This window comes from Macaca mulatta, chromosome 8 (assembly GCF_049350105.2).
Source record: "Macaca mulatta isolate MMU2019108-1 chromosome 8, T2T-MMU8v2.0, whole genome shotgun sequence".
Classification (NCBI taxonomy): domain Eukaryota; kingdom Metazoa; phylum Chordata; class Mammalia; order Primates; family Cercopithecidae; genus Macaca; species Macaca mulatta.
Genome location: NC_133413.1, coordinates 31,920,221 through 31,947,910, shown reverse-complemented (window position 1 = coordinate 31,947,910; position 27,690 = coordinate 31,920,221). Strand labels below are relative to the sequence as shown.

At 41.9% G+C, this 27,690-nt stretch overlaps 1 protein-coding gene across 1 annotated transcript; it reads right to left on the bottom strand.

Annotated features, from left to right (window-relative positions):
- Positions 1–209: 209 nt before the first annotated feature.
- On the bottom strand, positions 210–27,619 carry DCTN6 (dynactin subunit 6). Its single transcript, NM_001257422.1, is given in 7 exon segments — positions 210–681; positions 3,125–3,267; positions 4,295–4,342; positions 6,762–6,850; positions 9,117–9,222; positions 19,981–20,045; positions 27,541–27,619. Coding segments are annotated over 7 exon segments (573 nt in total). The 5' UTR covers positions 27,564–27,619; the 3' UTR covers positions 210–582.
- Between the last annotated feature and the right edge of the window lie 71 nt (positions 27,620–27,690).

The window sequence follows — 27,690 nt, the reverse complement described above, 5'->3', positions numbered from 1 at the left end:
ACTTTTGTTTTACCAAAAAGAAAAAAACTGTATTTTTCTTAAAAACAAAGTGAAGTCTAAATTAATTCAATAGCTACTGAAATTTCACCTGAAATTTTAAACAGCTACAAATCCACAAGAGGAAAAAGTAAACACATTAGCTTTAATACAACTAGTACATAATAAAAATTAAGAGAAAAGATTAATTCAAATAGAAAACCTGATTATGCCCACTAAAGGCGCTGTTATCAGCCTTTTTATTCAGTTTAGTCTATGCTAGAATGTAAATACATAACAGTATGTCTTTTCTTGTCATGGTAGTCTTTCACATAACTAAAATTTGTGGCAGCAGTTTATACAACAAAAGAAAAGCTAAATCTGTAAATTATCAGAAAAGAAGCAAGGATATATGAAAATAATACATTTATATAAATTACAAAGGACAGTTACAATGAAACTCCATTAGTTTCCTCTCAACCCAATTTTACAAAATACAGTGAACACATATTATTCTGTGCATTGTTAAGAGTGCATAAACACTGTGGGCCCATTCAAAAGACAGTGGTCAAAGACAAAATGTTATCTTCATGTCATATACTGTTCTTAGTTCTTTACTGGAGTTGAGCTTCCTTTCATAGTCTTCTTTAGGTGGTGGTAATTTGGCAAGATTTTCATCAAGAAATCCAGCTGTAGTGTCTGGGGCTAAAAAGATAAGGTAATTAAGGCTGGCTGGCAGAAAGCAAAGTCAAGAGTACCACGAAGCGACCAGGCGTGGTGGCTCATGCCTGTAATCTCTGCACTTTGGGAGGCCCAGAGAGGATGATGATTAGAGCCCAGGAGTTCCAGACCACCTGAGCAACATAGGGAGATCTTGTCACTACAAAAAATTTAAAAATTAGCTGTGTGTGGTGGCACGCCCCTGTAGTCATAGCTACTCAGGAGGCTGAGGTGGAAGCAGGGTGGCGGGGGTGCAGGTGGATTGAGCCCAGGAGGTTGAGGCTGCAGTGAGCCATGATTGCGCCACTGCACTACAGCCTGGGTGACAGAGCCAGACCCTGTCTCAAAAAAAAAAAAAAAAAAAGTTCCAGGTAGCAATGGTTATTAATAAATAAGTTGTGGAATTATAGGTGATTTTCATTGACTCAATTTTGCTTACCTGCTCGTCTTTTTAAAATTTATAATGAACATATGCTAAGTCTGGTTACAAGAAAAAGCCAACAGATTTTATATATTTATATAAAAATATACAGAAGTCACTTTTCAAACTCGCTTTTGTAGATTTCATCTTGGCTTCTGAAAAGTTAAAAAGTTCCAATTACAGAAGACCACATAAGTAAAACACCCATAGTATTTTGTTTTCCACGTGACCTACAGAGCCACACAGCTGAGGTGTACTTGGATACACCTGTCTGATCTTCATTCTTCATATATGAGTACTGCCCAGATTTTCCTGATTGTAAAACTCACTGCAGTACTTGTAAAAAATATAGCTTTTTAGGCCCCTGCCCTAGCACTGTGACTCAATAAGTCTGGGGAATCTTTATTTTTAATAAAGACCTCTATATAGTCCTTATGATCAGTGAAATGTGGAAGACAATATTGCATATTATAAAATAATAAGTTTCAGATATTCTTGCTCACTTAATTCTAATCTCCCTTCCTCAACACCAGCTTCATTTCCCAGTCTTCAGTCATTTTTGCTGTTATGTAGAAAGTAAAAAAATGACTAGATTTGGTGTTATTTCTTTTTTAGTCTATAGAGTAATACTTGTTTATAATTATAATAATAATGAAGCCAAACATTACAGAAATAGAGTAACCCAGAAAGAACTGGAGTTTTGATTCCCGATAAAATATGGCTAAGAATCAGAGGCATAGTTATGTTTTGAAACTATTCTTTTTTTTTTTTTTTTCTTTTTTTGCGACAGATCCTCACTCTGTCAGCCAGGCTGGAGTGCAGTGGTACAGAGCTTACTGCAGCCCTGACCTCCTGGGCTCAAGCGATTCTCCCACCTCAGCCTCCCAAGTCGCTGGGACTACAGGTGAATGCCACCAGGCCCAACTGATGATTTTTTATTTTTTGTAGAGATGGGGTCTCATGATGTTGCCCAGATTGGTCTTGAACTCCTTCCTGGGCTCAAGTGATCTGCCTGCCTTGGCCTCCCACAGTCCTTGAAACTATTTTCTTTAGTGGGAAGAAAAGGAGGCTAGGTAACTGAAGAAATATATATCGAATGTGCCAAGCAATGAGGCTCAAAACTGCAATACAAATGTCTTATGTCCAAAGGAAGCCCAAATGCCCTTTTTCATCTCCTACTCTAATATTAAACTCCAAATATTTACTCGACATTATTCTTGATCTGAGTTTCTAGGAGGAGATAATTTTTCAAGCCAGGAAAATATCCAAACATACTTTCTTATTCACAAACTGTGTTTATTATGAAGCTATGGCAATAAACTAAATAGACACACCCCAGGTAGAGGCACAGGATAAATGTAGTATGGTCATTCCTTAACTTTGAAGACTGGTATTTTAGGAGTAAATCAATATGGCTTGTACGGTTTGTTTATGCATTGTCAGTGACAATGCATGAGACCAAGAGTAACATTTCTGGATCTTTTCTCATAACTGACTTGTCATCGTCATCCTTGTATATATTTTTGATATTAACCTAAAGACTAAATAATTGAACTGCAATTAAATCCTGGGTTTTCGGCATGTTTCTCATTGTTTTCTTTTTATTTATTTATTTTTTGAGTTGGGGTCTCTGTTGCTCAGGCTGGAGTGCAGTGGCATGATCATGGTTCATGGTAATCTCACACTCAAGCATTATCTTCCCACCTCAGCCTCCTCAGTAGCTGGGCTATAGTCATGCCCCACCACACTTGGCTAAGTTTTTCTAGTTTTTGTAGAGACAGAGTCTCACTATGTTGCCCAGGCTGGTCTTAAATTCCTGGCCTCAAGTCATCCTCCTGCCTCGGCCTCCCAAAGTGCTAGGATTCCAGGCATGAGTCATTGAGCCTGGCTTCTTTTATTTTAATTATGTTCTTCTTAAATAGTGTACCTGCTGCCTCATGAAGACAATTACATTGTATTTTGGGAAAATTAGCAGATAGAACTCTTTTTAAAGAGAGGTTCTAGTACCTGTGGTCGCTCAGTCTGCACCCGACGAAGGCAGTCTGCACCATAGATCACTGTATTCTCAGGGATGACTTCAAATGTATTTAGGTTGCAACAAGCCCCAATGATGCAGCCACTTGTCAGTATTACATTTCTGCCTACATATGCTGCAATAAAAACATAGAAAGAACTGCAACTTAAGACATCAAATGACTGCAACACTTTTTTTCCTAAGATGATTTAGGTATAAAAATGTAAACTGGCCTTAAGAAAAAAGTTAAAGAAAATACACCAGTTTGGAGTTTGTATGGACAACACAGAGGCAGGCAGTACAAGCCAGGGTCAGATGGATTCAAAATGGAGCTCTGCTGCTATTTGTGTGACCTTGGGAAAGTCACCGCCAAGTCTCTAAGCTCAAGTTCATCTATAAAACGAAGAGGCCACTCTACCTCACAGTTTAAGGAATAATGCAATAACAGATGTAAAGTGATGAGCACAGGTTTGAAACACAGTAAGCATAAAATAAACAGAAAATGCTGATGATAATAGTGATAATTGATAATCCAAATTAAAATAAAAGTCATTAAGTAGATTAACACAAAGTATCATTTTATTATTTAAAAAAGCAGCATTTTCTTTCATGCCACTCGGGACCAAGAAAGATAACCCACTAATCTAAAGAACTGGCATCATCCAGGTTCTTTCTGGACCTTGGTGGGACAAGCTCTTGAAGTTGCTTCCCAGTAGTGACACTGACTTTACATAATCTCCTGTCTGGTCCCACTTACAAGCTCATGATATTGGTTTCTGATTGGTTAGGGAAAAGTATTCCTGAAATTAAAGAAAGCAACTGCTAGAGACACTGTGATTTTTCCCCTCCTTTAATTCTACAACAACACTACCCAACTAAAATTTCAGAGACTAGTATTTAGTAGAAATCTTTTCCGAATCTTTCATTTAAACTTTATGGTTTAATTCAATCCTGTACACAGCTGATTTTAAATTTAATGTATTTAACATTACCAGACAACCACATAACCAGATTAAGGTTCCTTAGTGGCAAAGAATTAGTTTGCCAGCTATTGTAGCCCCCTTCCAAGCACACCACCTTGCCAGTTTGTATTAGGCTGTTTCCCGGAACACAAAGAGAAAAGAGGTCACTGCTTTGACAATAAAACTCTGAACGTAGCTTACCTTTTGATTCAATGACATTATTATCTCCCATCTTCATAGCTTGGGAATCTGTAAGCCAGAGTTAGGTAAATACTATAAATATGTTCACCTTTAGTCCCCACTAACACAGTATGTTTTTATATTGCACTGGGACAGAGGACAGGGGTGTCAGATGGGCCATGCAGGCTCACCCTTGCCAGAACTCTTGGGTCTGGGCAATCTGTGGTAACGGTTTAATCTTTAAACATAAATATCTCTAGGTATAAATAAATGATTTGTGTTTTTTGAAGAAACAAGTCCTTATACTCTGATTTTATGAGTATTTTCATAATTGTTTCAAGATAATTAAAATTATCCATCACCCAATCACTTAAACACTGTTAAAAGTTTGATATATCTTTATATGAATATATAGAATTTCCTGTATATAAGTGGGAATCAAACTGTATAAACTTTTATAGCTTATTCAGTTCACTTAAATTTGCAAGCATTATTCCACGCTATTAAAATCTTTAGGCCAGGGAGGGTGGCTCACATCTGTAACCCCAGCACTCTGGGAGGCCAAGGTGGGAGGATTGCTTGAGCCTACGGGTTCAAGGACCAGCTTGGGCAACAGAGTGAGACATCATCTCTACCAAAAGTAAAATTAGCTGGGCACGGTGGTGTGCGCCTATAATCCCAGCTACTTGGGAGGCTGAGATGGGAGGATTGCTTGAGTCTGGGAGCTGAGGCTGCAGTAAGCTATGATTATGCCACTGCATGCCAACCTGGGTGACAGAGCAAGATCCTGTCTCAAAAAAGATAAAGTAAAATCTTTGAAAACATAATTTTAAATGACTGCTTAGTGGTCCTAGTGGTTTTATGCTCATAGTTCAATTTATTTAAATATCTTGCTATCGTTGAACATTTAGATTTTTCCTTGTAAATATTTTCTACTATATATTGTATGTTTTGCTGACGCCATAAGATTTTACTATCTTTTTTTTTTTTTTTTTTTTAAATCTTTTTGAGACGGAGTTTCGTTTCACTCATTGCCCAGGCTGGAGTACAATGGCGCAATCTCCACTCACCACGACCTCCGCCTCCCAGGTTCAAGTGATTCTCCTGCCTCAGCCTCCCGAGTAGCTGGGATTACAGGCATGCACCATCACGCCCGGCTAATTTTGTGTTTTTAGTAGAGATGGGGTTTCTCCATGTTGGTCAGGCTGGCCTCAAACTCCCAACCTCAGGTAATCCGCCCGCCTTGGCCTCCCAAAGTGCTGGGATTACAGGCATGAGCCACCGCGCCTGGCCTGATTTTACTATCTTTTTAGAGTACTAAACTAAGCAAAAGAACTGGAGACATTCTGGGGGGGGGGGGAAGACAACACATGAATAATGGAATATTTTCAACCCTACACACCATTTTCTTGAATCAGACAATGTGTTGTCTACCTAAAACTATGTAGGTGACACACTGACAAAGTTGGGATTCTTGAATCAAGAAGGAAGCCAGCATTGCTATTTCTATGTTTATTGTCACTCAGACATTGCTACCTGTCAACCAGCAAAAGTGGTTACTTTCAAAGTGCTGAGCTAAAGATACATGTGTGTCTGCGTTGTCTAAAAACGGCATACTTACTTTACTCTATTGACTTATTTACAGGAACAGAAGGGACCATTTTAAACATATATACTATTAAAAAAGTCTGTTCAAAGAGCTAGGTGACCTATTTTTATTTATTTTTATTTTTATTCTTTTTTTTTTTTTTTTGAGACGGAGTCTCGCTTTGTCGCCCAGGCTGGAGTGCAGTGGCCGGATCTCAGCTCACTGCAAGCTCCGCCTCCCGGGTTTACACCATTCTCCGGCCTCAGCCTCCCGAGTAGCTGGGACTACAGGCGCCCACCACCTCGCCCGGCTAGTTTTTTGTATTTTTAGTAGAGACGGGGTTTCACCATATTAGCCAGGATGGTCTCGATCTCCTGACCTCGTGATCCGCCCGTCTCGGCCTCCCAAAGTGCTGGGATTACAGGCTTCAGCCACCGCGCCCGGCCATTTTTATTCTTTTTTGAGATGGAGTCTCGCTCTGTCACCCAGGCTGGAGTGCAGTGGCATAATCTTGGCTCACTGCAACCTCCGCCTCCTGAGTTCAAGCGATTCTGCCTCAGCTTCCTGAGTAGCTGCAATTTCAGGCATGCGCCACCGTACCCAGCTGATTTTTTAATTTTTTTTTTTTTAATAGTAGAGATAGGGTTTCAACATGTTGGCCAGGCTGGTCTTGAACTCCTGGCCTCAAGTGATCTGCCCACTTTGGCCTCCCACAGTGCTGGGATTACAGGCATGAGCCACCGCACCCAGCCTGGATGACCTACTTTTAAAAATATAATATATATTATGAATGTAAGTATATTTGATAGCCAAATTGTGACAGTTTTACAATTTCTACAGAAGACTTAGGTACCAAAGGACAGCCGGGAATTATTTATGGTAGATTATTGTAAAGGATACAACAGCCAACTTCAAACACATTATTGGTGCCAATGATCATAGGTTTTGGTTCTGGATCTTCGGTGTCAGGAGTGATATTATCTGGGTAACTGTAAAAAGAAGAAACAAATCATCCAAAAAGTCAGTAACACGATGAGCAATTTTCTTCCCATTTTCGAATTTTGGTTAATTCTTTTTTTTTTTTTTTTTTTTTTTTGAGACGGAGTCTTGCTCTGTCTCCCAGGCTGGAGTGCAGTGGCCGGATCTCAGCTCACTGCAAGCTCCGCCTCCCGGGTCTACGCCATTCTCCTGCCTCAGCCTCCCGAGTAGCTGGGACTACAGGCGCCTGCCACCTCGCCCGGCTAGTTTTTTGTATTTTTTTGGTAGAGACGGGGTTTCACTGTGTTAGCCAGGCTGGTCTCGATCTCCTGACCTCGTGATCCGCCTGTCTCGGCCTCCCAAAGTGCTGGGATTACAGGCTTGAGCCACTGCACCTGGCTGTTGGTTAATTCCTTAAATTTTACCTACATCAAGCTTAAAAGATATGACTATGTAAGTTATTTGTCTTTTGTTTTTTTTTTTTTTTTTTGGATATGGAATCTCACTCTATCACCCAGGCTGGTGCGGTGGCGCCATCTTGGCTCACTGCAACCTCCATCTCTGGGTTCAAGAGATTCTCCTGCCTCAGCCTCCCAAGTAGATGGGACTACAGGCACGTGCCACTAGGCCCGGCTAATTTTTGTATTTTTGTAGAGGTGGGGTTTCACCATGTTGCCCAGGCTGGTCTCGAACTGATCTCAGGTGATCCACTAGTCAGGGCCTCCCAAAGTGCTGGGATTATAGGTGTGAGCCACCACGCCCAGCCTATGTAAGTTATTTCTTAATTTAAGTCATTCATTCATCCTGTATGCTAGAGCAGGCTTGATTTTGAGTTGAAGAGAGCTACTGAAAAATGAAGAAGTCATTGGTGTGTAGAGAAGAACAGCCTTCCTTAATTTATTTATTTTAGTTTATTATATTTTTTGAGACGGAGTCTTGCTGTGTCGCTCAGGCTGGAGTACAGTGGCACAATCTTGGCTCACTGCAACCTCTGCCTCCCAGCTTCAAGTGATTCTCCTGCCTCAGCCTTCCAAGTAGCTGGGACTACAAGGTGGGGTGCCACCATGCCCGGCTAATTTTTTTTTGTATTTTCAGTAGAGACGGGGTTTCACCATATTGGTCAGGCTGGTCTGAACTCCTGACCTCATTCATGATCCATCTGCCTTGGCCTCCCAAAGTGCTGGGATTACCCGTGTGAGCCACCACGCCCGGCCTACTTTAGTTTATTTTTTAAATTCAAAGTCCAGTGGGTCTTCTCCAGGACTAAGGAAAAAAGATGCTAGCTATCTTTTTAGGCTGTTAACTAGAATCAAAATCATGCCTAACTTGAAAATTTTCCACTCTTAATAATTATTTGGGATTGTGAAACATAAACAGATATTCACATAAAATAATTATTGCTATTAGCTAGTTGAAATACTTGGAAGATAAAATGTTTGTGTTCTAAGAAGAGGACGCCATTTTTAAATGGTGTTTTATCTCTGACAGTTGAGTTACTGCAGAATATAGCTGCTGTTAATTGACTTACACTGAAGGTGCCAAATGTATTTTAAATCCTAAGTAAGCATTAAATCAGTCTTTTTCTGACAGTTAAATATTTTCCCAAGGTCTTTCTTACAAATTCCATACACGGTTGCTATAAATTAGGTATAAACTTGAATTCCTTCCCAAAATTTTATCTAGAAAGAACTTATAAATGTTTATGAAAAATTCATGGGTTTTACAGTCTGGTTCACTATGATCATGCACATGTTCTAGTATTTTATTATTTTTTAATCTTTACAGTTAAAAAATTGCCTCTAGGACTCCACATTTTTCAACTATAATTCTGGGTGTCACCTGTGCAAAACATGTGAAAAAATATATTAGAGTTAAATTCACATGTTTAGGCATGAGTAATAACATTTCGGCTAGAACCGAAAAATCCAAAAAAACTCTCTGCAGGGTGGTGGGCACAGCACTGGGAGGCTTGAAGTGCTCAGGAAATGTTTGCTTAAGGAATGGGTGAGAAAGCCACATGTAAGGGGAAGATGACCAGGCCCAGCATCAAAGATTCTAGGCAGCTACTCAGCTCTCTCATCTTGGACAAGTCTTTTCCCTCATATGGTTTTTGGTTTGCTTATTTACTTATGTTGAAAAAGACCCTTAATGTTTCTCTAGCTCTAAAATAGTACGCATCCTGGATGTCCGTTGAAAAGGGTCTTACAGACAGCTAAAATTAAGAAAAACCATTACCCATCGTCCTTGGTTCACAGTATGTATAAGAGTCTTACTTACGCATTTATGATGAGGGCCTGTTCTTCTATTAGGTTCCCTTCGCCAATCACTATTGGCCCGGCTTCTGCAATAATTCGTGCTTTAGGGTGGATCACTGTCCGAGGTCCTGTTAAAAATAGTTTGAGAAGAAATTAGTGGTGGAGGCTATGCTTCCAACAGGCGGGTGGAAGGTGACTGAGGATGGGTGAGGCTGTTGGGAGGAACATTTTCTAAGTATGTGCCAGGCACCAAGCTAGGTACTTCACAGATACTATCTCCCGGGCTTTATCATCGGTAGTCAGGGCCAAATTGCAAGCAAATGTGAGTGGAATGGCACAGGCACTACAGCCAGACAGCTCTGGCTCAGCCTCCACTCGGAAGCTTCCCGTGATCTCAGTGGTGAAACAGAGGTGATGACAACACCAGTCCCACAGGGTTGCTGTAAGGGCTAGGGGTGATAATGTTGGGAGACACAGCATGTGACACAAAGTTGGCAATAAAAATTAATTCCTTCTTTTCCCTCAGCAAGGTAAGGCTCTCTTTGCTTAACATGTTCTGCTTTCTTATGTGAGTGTGCCTCCGAATTAGTCTTTTTATTACATAATTAAGAAGAAATATGGAGGCCGAGATGGGCAGATCGCTTGAGGTCAGGAGTTCGAGATCAGCCTGGCCAACATGGCAAAACCCCATCTTTACCAAAAAATACTAAAATGAGCCAGGCATGATGGTATGTGCCTGTAGTCCCAGCTACTTGGCAGGCTGAGGCAGGAGAATCGTGTGAACCCAGGAAACAGAGGCTGCAGTGAGCTGAGATCATGCCACTGTACTCCAGCCTGGGTGACACAGCAAGACTCTGTCTCAAAAAAAAAAAAAAAAAAAAAGGAGAAACATGGGTGGACAGAAGTCAGAAATTATGGGATCTAACAGCTTTGCTCCTCTGTCAGTGTCCCTATTACGAGCACACCTACTGAAAGGAGGCACAGCTTCTGCCGTCTGGCCCAGGATATGATTCAAACCAGTGAAAGCTGAAAAGGTTAAAGGGAGGCAGCAGAAGGACCCAAAGGTGATCACTGGAGTCCTAGGACTTTGGTGTGGGGAGCCCTGAGGCGATGCCTCCAGTCTCAAATTGAAGGGAACAGCCAGGGCCCTCATTACTCTCACTTCACCAGCACAGTACCCCGCCCTGAGCCTGGAATGCTAACACACTCCCTCCCAGCTTTATCTACCACAGGCTGAGGGTTCTGGTGATAATGAAACCACTGATGGGAAAACATAGCCTCCTTCAGCCTCTCTCCAATACCCATCCCATGTACCCCCCCAAGGCAATTTTTATGGGTAAACACAAGCAGATGAAATAACTGACTCTGAAAGTAAGGGAGGGTGGACAGAAGTGTTGACGGAGGGGGTGGGGGATTAGGAAAGTGACACTGTCCAAAAAATTCAGTATTCAATTGTGTAAATTGGTTTGTTTTTTTTTTAGAGACAGGATCTCATTCTATCACCCAGGCCGGAGTATAGTAGCGTGATCATAACTCCCTCCAGCCTTCAATTCCTGAGCTCAAGCAATCCTCCTGCCTCAGCCTCTTGAGCTGCTGGAACTACAGGCACATGCCACCACATCCAGCTAATTTTTAGAGATGGGGTCTCACTATGTTGCTCAGGCTGGTCTTGAACACTTGGCCTCAAGAAATCCTCCTGCCTCAGCCTCCCAAAATGCTGGGATTACAGGCGTGAGCCACTGTGCCCCACCTAATTATATAAATTGTCAATTCATAATTATTATCTGCCTGTGACAGCTGAGATGCCCCACTATATGATATGGGGCAATAAAAATAAATACATGTTATTTTTGTCCTTTTGAACTTTTTATCTTGAAAACTGGGAATGCTTAATATACACTCATTCACAAATGTACTAAAAATAAGGAGGTGTTTCTGGTGCCCAGAGAATTGGAGAGAACCTCAGGGACGCCTATTCTTTTTCCTGATGAGGAATTGCTGGAGGTTGATAAGGAGGGTGGGGGCCTAAAACAGGCTGCTCAGTCCAACACCCCAACATTTCTTATCAGGACGCACAGTCTGGTAAGAAATAACAAGAGAGTGGCCTTGATCTCTCAGTCACTTCTGGCTTTCCAAATCTTCAGCTTTTAAAGTAAAATTTCCCAGGCATATTCTCCTATTCAGGATGGAAGATTTCAGGATAGAAGATGGGATGGATCTCTGAGATCCCTGGGAAGCTTCTCAAGTGGAACATGAGTGTAAATGTGTGCATCTAATCTTTTATTTAAAACAAACAAAAATATATATGCATATATATACACACATTCACACAGCTATATACATATTTATATAATAACATGATCATTACAAAAAATTCAAACAAAGCAAAAAGTGAAAGATCTTCTTATGCTAATCTCATTCCCCAGAGGTAACTACTCTTAAAAATTTGGGGTATATTATTCCAGATGTAAGCTCCACTGTATACTTAAGATATGTAAATACTGCTGTGGGCGGTGGCTCATGCCTGTAATCCCAGCACTTTGGGAGGCCGAGGTGGGTGGATCACTTGAGGTCAGCAGTTCGGGACCAGCCTAGCTAACATGGTGAAACCCTGTCCCTACGAAAAATACAAAAAAATTAGCCAGGCAGGGTGGTGCACACCTGTGGTCTGAGCTACTCAGGAGGCTGAGGTGGGAGGATCGCTTGAACCTGGAAGGTGGAAGTTGCCATGAGCCAAGATCACACGACTGCACTCAGCCTGGGTGACAGAGTGAGACTCCGTCTCAAAAAAAAAAACAATAAAAAAAAAATCTGTAAATATCACTCCATATAAGCTATATCTCATTAAAAAGTTTAAAAATAAATATGATTTGGAAAAAAATATGCATTTCAAGCACACGTCTTTCAAATCAAGAAATAGTACCTATTCTTCTACAATTTGCTTATTTCATGGTAATTTTTCCATGTAAGTATATCTAGACAGATACTCTTTTTAATGGCTGAAAAGTATCTCATTTTATATTAATATACCATAATTTATTTCACAGGTCCCTTAATAATGGCATTTTAGACATCACCACTTTCGGGGCTGAGGCCCCAAACAACAGGGAAACGAGCAGTGGATTTCTTTTAAAGGAGAAACTGTAAGGCTTCCAGCTGTGGGAACCAACTGAAATGTATAGTTTGCACCATACCAGGTTTATATTTTACGTCAAAATAGTCTATGATAACAGGACACAATATGCCTCTTTTAGGTTCTTTGTAATCAAAGCCCCAGCCAGTCCCACCCCCCGCCTTGTCTAGAAAGTCTAGACACCGGACTCTATCACCTAAAGGTGACGTGCTTACTCTCACAAAGGCGTGTTTTCTCATCTATAAAAAGAAGAGATCTGTAACCTACTTCATTGGGCTGAAATGTGGATTATATGAAATAATGTTTGAAAGAGGGATTGTGGGGTCTGGACCATGGTTCTTAAAAAATGGGATATTTATCACTATTTACTACTAAGAGCTAATGAATAACTTTTTCATAGTAAGCAAAATAACTAGTTCTGGTCTGGGACACAGAAGAAAAAGAACCGCTTTGCACCTCTACTCAGGTATCAGGGTAATACCTCCTGTTAACCAAGGGGAAAAATTCCACACCACACGATCAGACAGTAAAAAGATTAATGAAAGTATTTTCCATAACTAGCTTTAAAAATCTTAGATATGGGGCTGAGCACAGTGGCTCACACCTGTAATCCCAGCACTTCAGGAGACTGAGGTGGGAGGACTACTTCAGGCCAGGAGTTCCAGACCAGCCAGGGCAATGAGTCACACCCGCTTCTCTACAAAATGAAAAATTAAAAAAAATTGGCCAGTTATGGTAGGGTGCACCTGTGGTCCCAATTACCTGGGAGGCTGAGGCAGAAGGATTGCTTGCGTCCAGGGGTTCAAGGCTACAGGGAACAATGATTGTACCACTGTACTCCAGCCTGGGCGACAGAGCAAGATACTGTCTCTGACAATGTCTTTTTTTTTTTTTTCTCTGAGGGGGAAAAAAAAAGATAGGAGGATGTGATCGTCACGTCTGTGACAGAAAGCAGATCCTTTGCCACTGCTAGATAAGTAGCCAGAGACACTAGATATTCTGCCGGTCATCAAGCTGTAGCTCTTGACAAGACAAAGATACCCCTGGGACCTGTGTGTTTCTTTAAAACTTATGAAAACAAGTGATACTTTCATTTTTCCCTTTCAAAAATGACTAATCCATGTTTCTTAAAGAACCCAAACAAATAAGCACACTTTTTAAAAATTTTAAAACTTTTTTTTCACAGAAGATACCAGAAGCACACATTTTAAAAAATCAAAATAGGCCAGGCGTGGTGGCTCACGTCTGTAATCCCAGCACTTTGGGAGACCACGGCAGGTGAATCACTTGAGCACAAGAATTCGAGACCAGCCTGGGCAACATGGCGAAACCCCATCTCTACTAAAACACCAAAATTAGCCGGGCATTGTGGCGGGCATCTGTAATCCCAGCTACTTGGGAGGCTGAGGCAGGAGAGTCACTTGAACCCGGGAGGCAGAGGTTGCAGTGAACTGAGATTGCGCCACTGCACTCCAGCCTGGGTGACAAAGTGAGACTCTGTCTCAAAAAAACAAACAAAAAAAATTAAAATAAACCTCAGTCCTGTAAGACGTCTTACACAATATTGAAAAAATAATATGTGAACTATTTCAAGCAGGTATTTTATTATTATTACTGTCTTTATCATTATTAATAATTATTAAACAAGTAACTGGAAAATGCCTGGTTAGAAATCTGAGGGCTGTGTCCAGAGAGGGAGAGAAAGCACCGCTGCATTTAGGTGAGACCAGTGATTTAGACACCACCTCCACCTGCTGGCAGCATTGCAAACTACAGGTCCCAGTGTTAAGCGGCTGAAATAAAAGTTTGAGAAACGATCAACTTTAAATTGTGAGGTGACAGCAAATGTCACAGGCAATAATACATCAAATAGGTTCTCTCAACTTCTTGTGGGTCTTTTCTGGGCACAGACTGAAGTGGTTAGCAAAAGCGGACTTCAGGATATGTAACCGCTAAGATTTTGGTTTGGTGAACTTTTTTCTTTTTGGATACAGAGTCTCGCTCTGTCGCCCCGGCTGGAGTGCAGTGGCAAGATCTCGGCTCACTGCAACCTCCACCTCCCAGGTTTAAGCAATTCTCCTGCCTCTGGGGCTACAGGCGCCCACCACCACGCCCAGCAGATTTTTTGTATTTTAGTAGAGATGGGGTTTCACCGTGTTGCCCAGGCTGGTCTCGAACTCCTGAGCTCAGGAAATCCGCTCGACTCAGCCTCCTAAAGTGCTAGGATTGAAGGCGTGAGCCACCGCGTCTGGCCTGGTGAACTTCTTAAAGGAAGGCTGTGATTTCCGAGAATGACGCGGGTAATTCTGTCTGTGTGGTCTGATGATGGGAGGTTGGGCAGCAGAGTCCAGAGCCCAGCAACTCAAGCACCATTAGAAATAGCACACTGAAACGTGGCCACGGTTCACTTCATGCTTTTCTGATGCCATGAGCACTTTTATTATACCTAGATCGGGTCTGAATTCAACATGAAGTTTAAGGGTCTTGAGGTTCAAGTGCTTTAAAAATAAAACTCTGTCACCATGGAAAACACTGTTTGAAAGCTTGCTGTGAACCCTGGCGCTCCTTCTGGCAGGGCAGTTTGTGTATTTTCTTACCAAATGTGCTGAAGCCCTATTTGGCTTATCTCCGTGTTTGGATAAACGTGTCTAGAGTTGGAACTGCCTTACTGGCTGATGAATTATTTTTCTAAATGGGTTGGCTGGGCTTGGTGCCACACAGCCAGAAAGATATTCCTTGCATCCAATTTCCATTTCCCTGGTAAAGGACACTTTTTCTGTCTATCTTTGCCACAGAAAGCAATCTTTGTGTACATTTCCATTTGTCAATAAATAATTCGAAAGGCCTTAAGCTCTGTTTTTGTGACAACTAAACAATTTTCTTGAACTGTAAGCTGAAGTACCTCTAAGAGTGCTTTCTAGGTGATAATTTCTCAAGTCAAAGCCACTGTTCTGCCTTCCTGAAAAAGATTGCTGCAATGAAAGGGAGGCTTTTGGTCTGTATTAAAACTCTCCTAGAGAGACTAAGTAAGTGGGACAAAGTGCTTCCAGCACAAAACATTTCCACTGTGAAGAATTCTGCCTTCACATACTGATGTCCTGACTAAGTCCTGTCCCAGCCTCTCGCCCTGTAACGGACCATGGGACTGTGCTTCAGGGTGCCTTTCAGAAAGGTTTTCGGCTCTCAAAGATTTACGGGAAATAATTCACGGCCCATGAATGAAGGCAGACTGACTAAAAATAGGCTTGATGCTATGAAACCTTATTTACCCAAATTGTAATTAACAAGAGGGCTGTTACTTTTCCCAGACTTTGTCTCTGAACAGCCTTGAATAAGGGGGTCAGGCTCCAGCAGAGTTTCAAGTTATAGGGTTTCTGCTTAAGGACCATACTTCCAAGCATCCAGCTAGTTTCTCTGAAAAAACAAATACCTGCTTTTCTAGGAAAACAGATTGAGTTTAAAGTTCCATTAGCCTGAAACATAGCAAAGGAAAACATTACTTTATTCCTAAAATATTTCAGAATGGAATAATTTGTAAAAATATACATGACTAGAGGGTGGAAAATTACACAAAACATCCTGAAAAAAATCTATGAATTAAACTACAGTTTATTGCTACTTAACTCAGATAAACTAAGCAAAAGCAACAATAAAAGCCCTAAGATGAAAAATAAAGCAGGGTGGTGACAGTTGTAATCAGATGACTTATCTCCACTCTTTGCTTTTATAATTATATCTCCCAGAAGCTTTTTAATCTGATGCATTACATCAGAAAAATGAATTAATAGAAGCCAAAAGACTTGAAACATTTTATACTAAATACAACAAGGACAAAAATGATTATCTAAATACCAATTCTGGAAAATTCCCGTATTATACAGTTGAAGATAAGAAACATACGTAACAAAAAGGAGACAAGAATTGTAGAAGACAGAACCATCGGTAACTGTAACACTCTTCTGAACCTTCATTTTTCCTCAAATTTTCCTTAACTTTTAAAATTGAGTTTTTTTGTCTTCAGTATTTGAGCAAAAATTTTCTTGTTTCGAAACACTGGGTCAAAGTAAATATAACAAGTATTCACTTGGAGGCCATCTGCTGTGATAAACTGTAAATCGCTAGGTATTTCTTTCCTTAAAAATGTATTACCACTTCTTATGTTATAATCCATCACCGAAAATCTGTGTTAACTTTGGAGGCCAAAAAGGGCGGATCATTTGAGGTTAGGAGTTTGAAGTCAGCCTGACCAACATGGTGAAACCCTGTCTCTATTAAAAATACAAAAAAAAATTAGCCAAGTGTGGTGGCGCATGCCTGTAATTCTGGCTACTTGGGAGGCTGAGACACGAGAATCACTTGAACCCAGGAGGTGAAAGTTGCAGTGAGCCGAGATCACGCCACTGCACTCCAGCCTGGGCAACAGAGTGAGACAGACTCCGTCTCAAAAAGAAAAAGAAAGAAAGAAAATCTGTGTTAAAATGTCATTTTAACTATCAGAATTGTGCACCACCAGCTAGTGGTCAAAAACTAGTTGAAGGGCCAAGAGCAATGACTTACACCTGTAATCCCAGAACTTTGGTAGGCCAAGGCAGGAGGATCAACTGAGGCCAGGAGTTTGAGACCAGCCTGGACAAAAATACAAACATCAGCCAGGTGTGGTGGTGCATTGCTGTAGACCTGGCTACTTTGGAGGCTGAGGTGGGAGGATCACTTGAGTGCAGAGGTTTGACACCGCAGTGAGCCATGATCACACCAGTGCACTCCAGCCTGGGCAACAGAATAAGACCTTGGTTCTAAACAAACAAACAAACTAGATGGAAAGTAGCTTTAAACAATGTACCTCCTTATGTAATATTATTATTATTATTTTTTTGAGACACGGTCTCATACTGTCATCCAGGCTGGAGTGTAGTGGTGCAATTATAGCTCACTGAGCCCTCCCAAGTAGCTGGGACTACAGGCACGTGCCACCACATGCGGCTAATTTTTCCCTTCCTTCTTCCCTCCCTCCCTTCCTTCTGCTAATTTTTCTTTTTTCTCCTTCCTTCTTCTCTCTCTCTTCCTTTCCTTTTCTTTCTTTCCTTCCTTATTTTCTTTCTCTCTCTCTCTCTTCCTCTCTCTCTCTCCCTTCCTTTCCTCCCTCCCTCCCTTTCCTCTCTTTCTTTCTCTCTTTTCCTTCTTTCCCTTCCTTCCTTTCTCTCTCTCTCTCTCTTATCCCACTATATTTTCCACACTGGTCTTGAACTCTTTCCGGCCTCTGCTTTCTTAAATAATTTCAACATGTAGGGAAAGTAGGAACATAAGAGGCATAAAGAAGGGGGAGGAGCACAACGTAGTGAAAACCAGAGGGAGAAACAGGAAAGTGAATACTGATCCCTGATACCCCTAAAACTCAGTCCTAGGCAGTGGTCCACCAATCACTGGCAGCTACCTTCCTTGCACAGATAATGCCTTTACAGCCCAGAAAATCTTCTGTAAAATATGTTATTTCAAATCTGAAATACATATCCCCCACCCATGTAATGTCTGTGTATATTTATGCCTGCAGATGTAGCTATACTATCTATATATCTATCTTATAGTAGACATTATATAGTTATTTAAAATGGGGTTGTTGTGGGGCCAGGTGTGGTGGCTCACACCTGTAATCCCAACACTTTGGGAAGCTGAGGCAGGAGGATCGCTTGAGCCCATGAGTTTAACACCAGCCTGGCAAAATAGCGAGACCCCGTCACAAAACAATAACAACAACAACAACAACAAAACAGGGTTGTTGTAACATTGGGGGATTTTTTAAAAAAAGAAAAAATGTAAAATGGGGAAGTAGAAGAAATGCCAGGGAAAATCTACATAATTACTTCAGTCTTACTTTCCTTCTAACTGAAGAATGCGTTGTAAACTACTATAAGGTATTATTCCTAGAATATCATGATGATAGCCACAATTATAATGCAGTAAAATGATGAGTAAAAACAACACAGAGGAGCATTTTGATAAATATGTGGTCCCAGTCTGCAGCAGAGATTGTAAAAAATTAAAAAACATGGCGCTCCTCATTTTCCTTCATAAACACTTTGCAAGTGGTTTAGGTAATACAAAAGACAAAGAGTTAACACAGCACTGAAAAGAAACAGGGCCGTTTTCTACATTTTTAAAGTATCTCAATTTAAAATAATTAAATCAACCAACCTGGCAAATTCTTTTTTTTTTTTTTTTTTTTTTTGAGACGGAGTCTCGCTCTGTTGCCCAGGCTGGAGTGCAGTGGCCGGATCTCAGCTCACTGCAAGCTCCGCCTCCCGGGTTTACGCCATTCTCCTGCCTCAGCCTCCCGAGTAGCTGGGACTACAGGCGCCCGCCACCTCGCCCAGCTAGATTTTTGTATTTTTTAGTAGAGACGGGGTTTTACGTGTTAGCCAGGATGGTGTCGATCTTCTGACCTCGTGATCCGCCCATCTCGGCCTCCCAAAGTGCTGGGATTACAGGCTTGAGCCACCGCGCCTGGCCCCTGGCAAATTCTTAACAATGTTCCATAATACTGGCACAATCTCCACTGGTTTTATAAGACAAGATGCCTAAATTGTTTGGAGGCTTAGATATTTTTAGAATAAAAATATGACATTACAGGGTTTTTTTTCTATTAAAGAAACTGTTCATTTAAGGAAATAAAGTGTATTTCCTCTCTGAAAGTGTAACAGTTCACTGAACACTTTAGTCTGGTAGCATACAGGTGACATGCGGCTGCTGGTAAGAATGAGCTCACACCAATAAAACCGCAAGGGCACCATATCCAGGCAAACCCCAGGTAAAAGAACAGAGTAAAATGTCTGAGGAATTTAGTCAAGTTCATGTATGTAAAATGTTGGACTTGAGCTCTGACAAGGCTACACTGAGAAGATCTGACCGCGTTAACAGCAAACGGTTATTGACAGCTCACTACTCACAATTTTCATGTTCTCTTTCAAGAAACCTAAGAGATAGACAAACTCCCCTGCAGCTTGGTCTCATGGCTAAGACAATCTCATGGACACATCAAGCTGCAGGGGAGGGTCGTGTGGAACTTTCAGGAAGGCTATTTAAAGGGAGCTGACTCACAGCTGGGACACATGCCCTTTTGCTTCCATGCCTCCCCTTTCTCACCCAGGATGACGGCTGGTGCTCTAGCCATCACTTCCTGGCCTACAGGACGGGAGCTCCATGCTGGACAATGAACTAATCAGCCTTGCATTACTTACCTCAAAACTTTTTATATGAGAGAATAAACCCCTGCAGCGGTAAGCCACACCTACATGCAGCCACACCTGATCCTGATATACACAATTATATAGATGGGGAAAAAAAAAATCAAGGTTAGAGAGGTTAAGTAATATGTCCAAAGTAACCCAGCAAGAAAGGAGCAAGGAGCAAAGCAGCCCAGGTCCGTTGACTCCATGGCCCACGCTCTCCACGAAGCTCCACAAAGGCAGCACCGTAGCACCGTGCCTGGCACATCGCAGGTACACAACGGATCTCTCTCAAATACACGAATGACTTTGTTATACAGCCTCATTAGTATTTCAGATAGGAGTTTAAACACAGCCTCCATCACACTGTATTCCTTCAGAAATTTTAAACACATAGGAGAAAATGCATTGTTTTGTCAATAAAACTAGGACATCCGTGAAATAAACATGGAAGACAGTATCTAATTGTAAAGCACTAAAATAGATTAAATCACATCAATTCTTGAAAAAGAGTAAATAAACTATTTTCTTACCGATAGTCACATCTCCTCTGATTTCACTTTCTACACATACAACTGCTCCAGGAGCAATCTTCACACTGTAGCAAGAAAAAGGTAACATTTACCAGGAGTAAGATTAAAAATACTGTTGGAGAAGCTACCCTGACACTGTAATGAAAACAAGGTTTAAAAAATGATGGAAAAAAAGACCAGATGCAGTGGCTCACACCTGTAATCCTAGCACTCGGGGAGGCTGAGGTGGGCGGATCACCTCAGGTCGGGAATTCGACACCAGCCTTACCAACACGGAGAAACCCCATCTCTACTAAAAATACAAAATTAGCTGGTGTGGTAGCGGGCACCTGTAATCCCAGCTACTCGGGAGGCTGAGGCAGGAGAATCACTTGAACTCGGGAGGCGGAGGTTGCAGTGAGCCGAGATCGCGCCACTGCACTCAAGCATGGGTAATAAGAGTGAAACTCCATCTCAGAAAAAAACAAAAAAAGATGGAAAAATGGAAAGTCAATGGTAAGAGGGTAAGGTTTTAATAGATTATAAATTTTTCAATTGGTATATTGTCCATCATCCCAAATCACATGTGCTATAGTATTAAAATGCTTGAGAAGAGTTTTGAACCTTTTCTTTTAATATCAGCATGTTTCTAAACAGCAAACAGCTGAAAACAACCTAGATATTCATTAGTGGAAGATCAGTTAATAAATTATGGTATATTATAGACTATTACATGGTCATCAAAAAGAATGAATAATCCCTTGTCAAGATTTTAGAATGGCTGTGCACAGTGGCTTACACCTGTAATCCCAGCACTCTGAGAGGCCAAGGAAGGAGAATTGCTTAAGCCCAGGAATTCAAGACCAGTCTGGGCAACATAGTGCGACCTCATCTCTTTTTTTTTTTTTTTTTTTTTTTTTGAGACGGAGTCTCGCTCTGTCGCCCAGGCTGGAGTGCAGTGGCGCGATCTCGGCTCACTGCAAGCTCCGCCTCCCGGATTCACGCCATTCTCCTGCCTCAGCCTCCCGAGTAGCTGGGACTACAGGCGCCCACAACCGCGCCCAGCTAATTTTTTGTATTTTTAGTAGAGATGGGGTTTCACCGTGGTCTCGATCTCCTGACCTTGTGATCCGCCCGCCTCGGCCTCCCAAAGTGCTGGGATTACAGGCGTGAGCCACCGCGCCCGGCCGACCTCATCTCTTAAAAAAAAAAAAAAAAGGAACGATCTCCAAGCTATATTGTTAAAAGTAAAAAAAAGTGAAGTGAGAAAATAGACAGTATATAATATGCCATTATTTTTGTAAAGGCAGGGTGAAAAAATATACATTTAAACTATTTAACAACCAGCAAAGTAATACTAACTTAGAAATTTAAAATTTACAAATACTTCTATTTACTCTCATATATATACATACACACACACAAACATGAGAGAAACTTTTTACAAAGTAATATAAATTGTAGTACAAATTGTTCAAAAGACTCTAATAATTTCCATATAACTTATTGATGCTTTTTTATATTCTGCTGTTATCTTTTGTTTGACAAAGCTGTATGTAAACACCGACCCTAGCTGAACCATGAGCTGACATGAGGAAGTGCATCAAATGACTTCTCCATTACAGTGATGGTTATTAGGAAACTTCATTAAGAAAAGAATTTTTCTAAATGGCAATGACATTCACGGTGTTAAATGTGCTCTCAGCTACTATGAAATAACACTAACATTTTAGATATTTTGTCTTCGTAATTTTGTTTGGATTTTTCAAAATTTTGATTTCCAATTTTTCCACTTTGGGCTGGGCATGGTGGCTCATACCTGTAATCCCAGGACTTTGGGAGGCCAAGGCAGGTGGATCACCTGAGGTCAGGAGTTTGAGACCAACCAACCTGGCCAACATGGCGAAACTCTGTCTCTATTAAAAATACAAAAATTAGCCGGGCATGGTGGTGGGCGCCTATAGTCCCAGCTACTGGGGAGGCTGAGGCAGGAGAATGGCGTGACCCGGGGAGGCAGAGCTTGCAGTGAGCCGAGGTAGCGCCACTGCACTTCAGCCTGGGCGACAGAGCGATACTCCATCTCAAAAAAAAAAAAGAAAAGAAAAGTGTAAATGTTTGTGCAAGAACACTTATGTAAAAATATTAAAACACTATTTTATCTATTCTATGTTGAAATACCATATGCATACATCTAAGCAGAGACTAGTAAGTAACAAAGTAAAAACCTCTTCCCCCTCCCAGGTTGGACATCACCGAATGAGTAGAAGCATGAAAGTCATGAAGAGAAAGGCAGCAGGTAAGGCTGGGAGGAAAAGCAGGACCAGCCCATGAACAAGCTTGTACACCATGACAAGGGATTTGAATTTGCACCTGTAGGCAAGAAGTCACTGAAGGATTCCCATTCCCAAGCCAACAATGTCACAAAATGGTATGCAGATAATTGACACGTATGAAGAAGTACTTGGCGGTGGTGGGGGTCAGGGAGGCAGCTGGTCTAATCCTACAGAGAGAATGCACGCCTGAAATGCTGTATTAGTCCGTTTTCACACTGCTATACAGAACTTCCCTGAGACTGGGTAGTTTATAAAGGAAAGAGGTTTAATTGACTCACAGTTCCACATGACTGGGGAGGTCTCAGGAAACTTACAATTATGGCGGAAGGTAAAGGGGAAGCAGGCACCTTCTTCACAAGGCAGCAGGACAGAGAGACAGTGAGAGCGCAGGGAAAACTACCATTTATAAAACCATCAGGTCTTGTGAGAATTCACTCACTATCACGAGAACCGCATGGGGGAAACCACTCCCATAATCCAATCACTCAGATTACTCGTCCCTCCCTCAACAGGTGGGCATTATAATTCAAGATGAGATGTGAGTGGGGACACAGGGCCAAACCACATCAAATGCACTGGTAGCACATAGGAGAAGCTGCAGGTATGTCTAGGAAATAGAAACAAGACTTGGCAATAAACACATTTAATAAAAATCTGGTTTCTAGGCAACGTTGAAGGTAGGTACTTCCCATTCCTTGTTACAGGCCCCAAGGACCATAAAGTGTGTATAATCACATCCCTCAGTATCCAGTATCTGTGGGAGATTGGTTCCCAGACCAATCCTCAGATGTTCAAGTCTCTGATATAAAATGCTGCAATATTTGCATAAAGCCTATACACATCCTCTCATACTTTGTCATTTCTAGATAATTTACAATACCTAATATAATGTAAATGCTCTGTAAATAGTTATACTGTATTGTTTACAGACACAATTTTTTTTTCCTATTTTCGATCTGAGGTTGGTTGAATCCATGGATGTGGAACCCATGGATATAAAGAGCAAACTATATTTGCTTTCTTCTCTGTGGAGGGGAAATAAGTTTGACTAGTGTATTAGTCTGTTCTCACACTGCTAATAAAGACATATTTGAGACTGGATAATTTATAAAGGAAAGAGGTTTAATTGACTCACAGTTCAGCATGGCTGGGGAGGCCTCAGGAAACCTACAACTATGGCAGAAGGGGCAGCAAACATGTCCTTCTTCACATGGTGGCAGGGAGGAGAATGAGTGCCCAGTGAAGGGAGAAGTCCCTTATAAAACCATTAGATCTTGTGAGAACTAACTCATATCATGAGAACAGGAAGGGGGAAATGGCCCCCATGAGTCAATTATCTCCACCTGGTCCCTCCCACAACATGTGGGAATTATGGGAACTACAATTCAAAATGAGATTTGGGTGGTGACACAGCCAAACCATATCAACTACAGAAGGATGGGGGTGAGGGGCATGGAGTGAAATAAGGAAACTGGTGCCATCCTGTCCCCTTCCTGGGAAGGGATGATTTCTGATGGAGAGGGAAACTCAAATTCCAGGGCTCAAAATCAGCTGCTCTGACTCAGCTTCATTTATGCCAGAAAAACAACCCAAACCAGCCCGGGTCACATGGTAAAACCCAATCTCTACAAAAAATAGAAAACTTAGCTGGGTATGGTGGCTTACACCTGTACTCCCAGCTACTTGGGGGGCTGAGGCGGGAGGACTGCTTGAGCCCAGGAGGTAGAGGTTGCAGTGAACCGAGATCGCATCACTGCACTCCAGCCTGGGTGACGGAGTGAAACTCTGTCTCAAAAAAAAAAAAAAAAAAAAAAAAAAAAGGAAAAAAAGAAAAAAGAAAAGAAAAAGAAAACTAACCAAAAGTCAGGAGCCAGGGAGCAAAGTCAAAGCCTCTAGGTTTCTGATCTGGAAAACTAATGGCACCATCTGAGAATAGCCTATGGGAGGAGGGGCAGATTTCAGAGAAAAAAGTCATTTGGCTAAATTTTAGATAAACTCAGTCTGAGGTATCTACGGAATAGTCACCAGATATGCCCAATAAGCGACTGAAAATACAGATTTTGAAGCTCATAAGAGAGTTCTAAAAATACAGCTGTGAGAGACAGAAGGGTAAAGATTCTTTCATTAACATGACTCTCCATCATTTCTATGCCAGAATCTTACCCCAAAGTATTCCCTAATATACATGCAAAGTAAGATGAAAACTATTTTTCAGATTGTACCAATTTCCCTACTAGTGTGATGAACTAAAAAAAAAAGACATACACAAATTTTTCTTCCACAATTTAGGGTGGACAAACTTCACACCGCAATGTATTTTTAAAGCTCTAAGTAAAGAAAAAAATAATGTATCAGATAGAAAAAACTAATAATCCCTGAGTCTATCTTCAAGAAATGGTTTTGAGAATAGACACAACTCCAGCTGTTTCCATCATTTTGTCAGGCTCTGACTTTTTACAAGGCATAAGTCAATGAAATCCTACCAATGGTCCTTCTGGGTGATACAGCCTGTCAAGAGTCAATTTGGGCCAGGTGCAGTGGCTCACGCCTGTAATCCCAGCACTTTGGGAGGCTGAGGCGGGCATATTCCTTGAGGTCAGGAGTTCGAGACCAGCCTGGCCAACATGCTGAAACCCTGTCTCTACTAAAAATACAAAAATTGGCCAGGTGTGGTCGTGGGCACCTGTAGTCCCAGTTACTCAGGAGGCTGAGGCAGGATGATCGCTTGAACCCGGTAGGCAAAGGTTGTAGTGAGCTGAGATTGCGTCACTGCACTCCAGCCTGGGCAACAGAGTGAGACTCCAATTCAAAAAAAAAAACAGGAAGCAGGCATGGTGCAAAGCTTTCACGGCACTCCAACCTGAGCGACTCTGTCTCAAAAAAAAAAAAAAAAAAGTCAATCTGCTGAAATAACAGAAAATACGTAGCCCTCCTACTGTATTGGAGAAGAAAGATTTTAGTAAGATTAGAAGAAAGAAATTAGAAGAAAGTAAAAGAAAGAAAACTTTAGTAAAAGCAGAAAATCACCTGGTCTAACCCTCTCATATTACAGAAAAAACTGAAATTCAGAGACTAGAAATTTCTTGGAGCAGAGTTCATTCCTGGGGCATCACTGTCCTGAAATCAGTCATCTCTCTTCTAGTTGAAAGTTTTCTGGAAACATCCTGTCACTCCAGATGTTTTTCCATGATAAATGAATGACACTGTCCTTGAATGTATCACCATCTGTAAATGTCATTTCTCCGACACTTTTCACTTAAAGTGGGTTTTTATGGTAAAATATGCAGTTTTATTAAGCCCTGGTCAAATAAATTAGCCTCTATAAAATGTCTCTTGTTTTAGACCTTATTTCTCATTGCAATTTTCCATTTCCTCAGCTTCCTTCCCATTATGAAAAGAGCATTATCTAACATTTAACTTGTCCCGGGCAACTGAGAGTAGGAGAGACTCACAAGTGCCCCCTGCCTTCAGTTTTACGCCCAAGGGAGAGATCCCAGGTAATGCTTGCATCACAATCAGCACACTTCTCAGTGGGGGAGGGAAGAATTAATTCACCAACTAGGCCAACTAAAACGTGGTCCCAATATCTCTGCAAGGACCCCTCTGTATCTCGGAGTGGTGGGAGCAGAGAGGTGAGCCGGCAGATGGGAGGGCAAGACTTAACCTCAGATCTGTTAAAGTAACAAGTCAACAATACCTTCATCTTCACTGTCAGCTACTATCTACTGCACATAATATTTATAACACATCTGTTCCTCTTTAGCTTACAAAAAAAAAATTATAGAGCATCTGCTTAAATGGAAGAAAAATCTAAATTTTAATTTACGGCACCAGAAACAATGTCAGTTTTCTTTGTCAAAAAGAGTCAGCAGAGGGAGCTCAACACTGCTGCTGTTCGAAACGGCTTTACTTTTGCACTTGTGACATCCCAGCCACCAACAGCCACCAAGAGACCCCAGCAATGAAGACTACCGGAGAAGCAGCCAAAATTGCCCTCCCCATATGTTTACAAAGGAGCTTGTTCACTCCACGCCTGGCAGAAAATGTCACAGTTCTAAGCTTATACACTATCGGTGGGAATGTAAATTAGTTCATCTATTGAAAATAGTATGACTTCTCAAAGGACTAAAGACAGAAGTACCATTGGACCCAGCAATTCATATAGAACTACCAATCCAAATGGAACTACCATTCGACCCAGGATCTACTCAAAGAAAACCATCGTACTAAAAAGACAATTAAACTCCTTTATCACTGTACTACTCACAATAGCAAAGTATGGAATCAACCTAAGTGTTCATCAACGGATGACTGGATAAAGGAAATGGGGTGTATCTATACGATGGAATACTACAGAGCCATAAAAAAGAAAGGAATCATGTCTTTTGCAACAACATGGATGGAACTGGAGGCCATTACCGTATGAAATAACTCAGAAACAAAATCAAATGCACATGTTCTCACTTTTAAGTTGGAGCTAAAATGAGTACACAGAAACATAAAGAGGGAAATAACAGACACTGGGGACTCTAAAAGCAGCGAGGGTAGGAGGGGTGTGAGGGCTGAAAAATTACCCATCGAGTACAACATTCACTATTTGGGTGATAAGTACACTAGAAGCTCAAACTTCACCATTACGCAAAATATCTGTGCAACAAATCTGCGCATGTACTCCCCGCATCTGAATATATAGTGTGTGTGTGTGTGTGTGCGCACGTGCGTGTGGGTCACAGTTCGAGGCGCGGATCCCCTTCTGACAGGGACCGTAAATCCCTTTACACACCCCACCCTCCAGAGACAGGAAGGGCCTGGGGTGCGGCCAGCACTGGCGTGGGGTCTCGCAACATGCAGCAGAGAATCCAGCGCCAAGCCGTGGGGTACAGCTGCCCCAAGTACCGCCGATTGTGCTGGAGAAGGGAGCCCGCCTCCCCCTGCGCCCCAAGAAAAAGCTGACGTCACCCTCTCCTCGCAGCCCCGCCGGGAGACCCCCTCTGCGCAGGCGCCTACGGGGAGGGAAGGACAGACAGAAACAAAAACCTTCCAGGCGGTGACTCCGTGTCCCTTCTCAGCCCTCCCCGCCCCCACTCCGTAGCCCCCTCCCTCAGTGGACGCCAGGTCTGGGCTTGAGGTACCTTCAGCCCGAAGGCCCAGGATGAGACACCCTCTGAGTCGCCACCATTGGCGACCAGGAACAGGTTCCACCCCTACGCAAAGCTGAGAAAGGGCTTTTCTCAAGCAGCAGACCCACCTCTTTTGAGTCTTCTCCGCCATGGTACGGCCCCAATTGGAGCGGAGATCCACACCACCGCCTGGGTAGAGCGATAATTCCACACGCGATTGGAGAGCCTGGCAGGGTTGGGAGAGGGGTGGAGCCGGGGTGGGGCGAGGACTCTGCGGG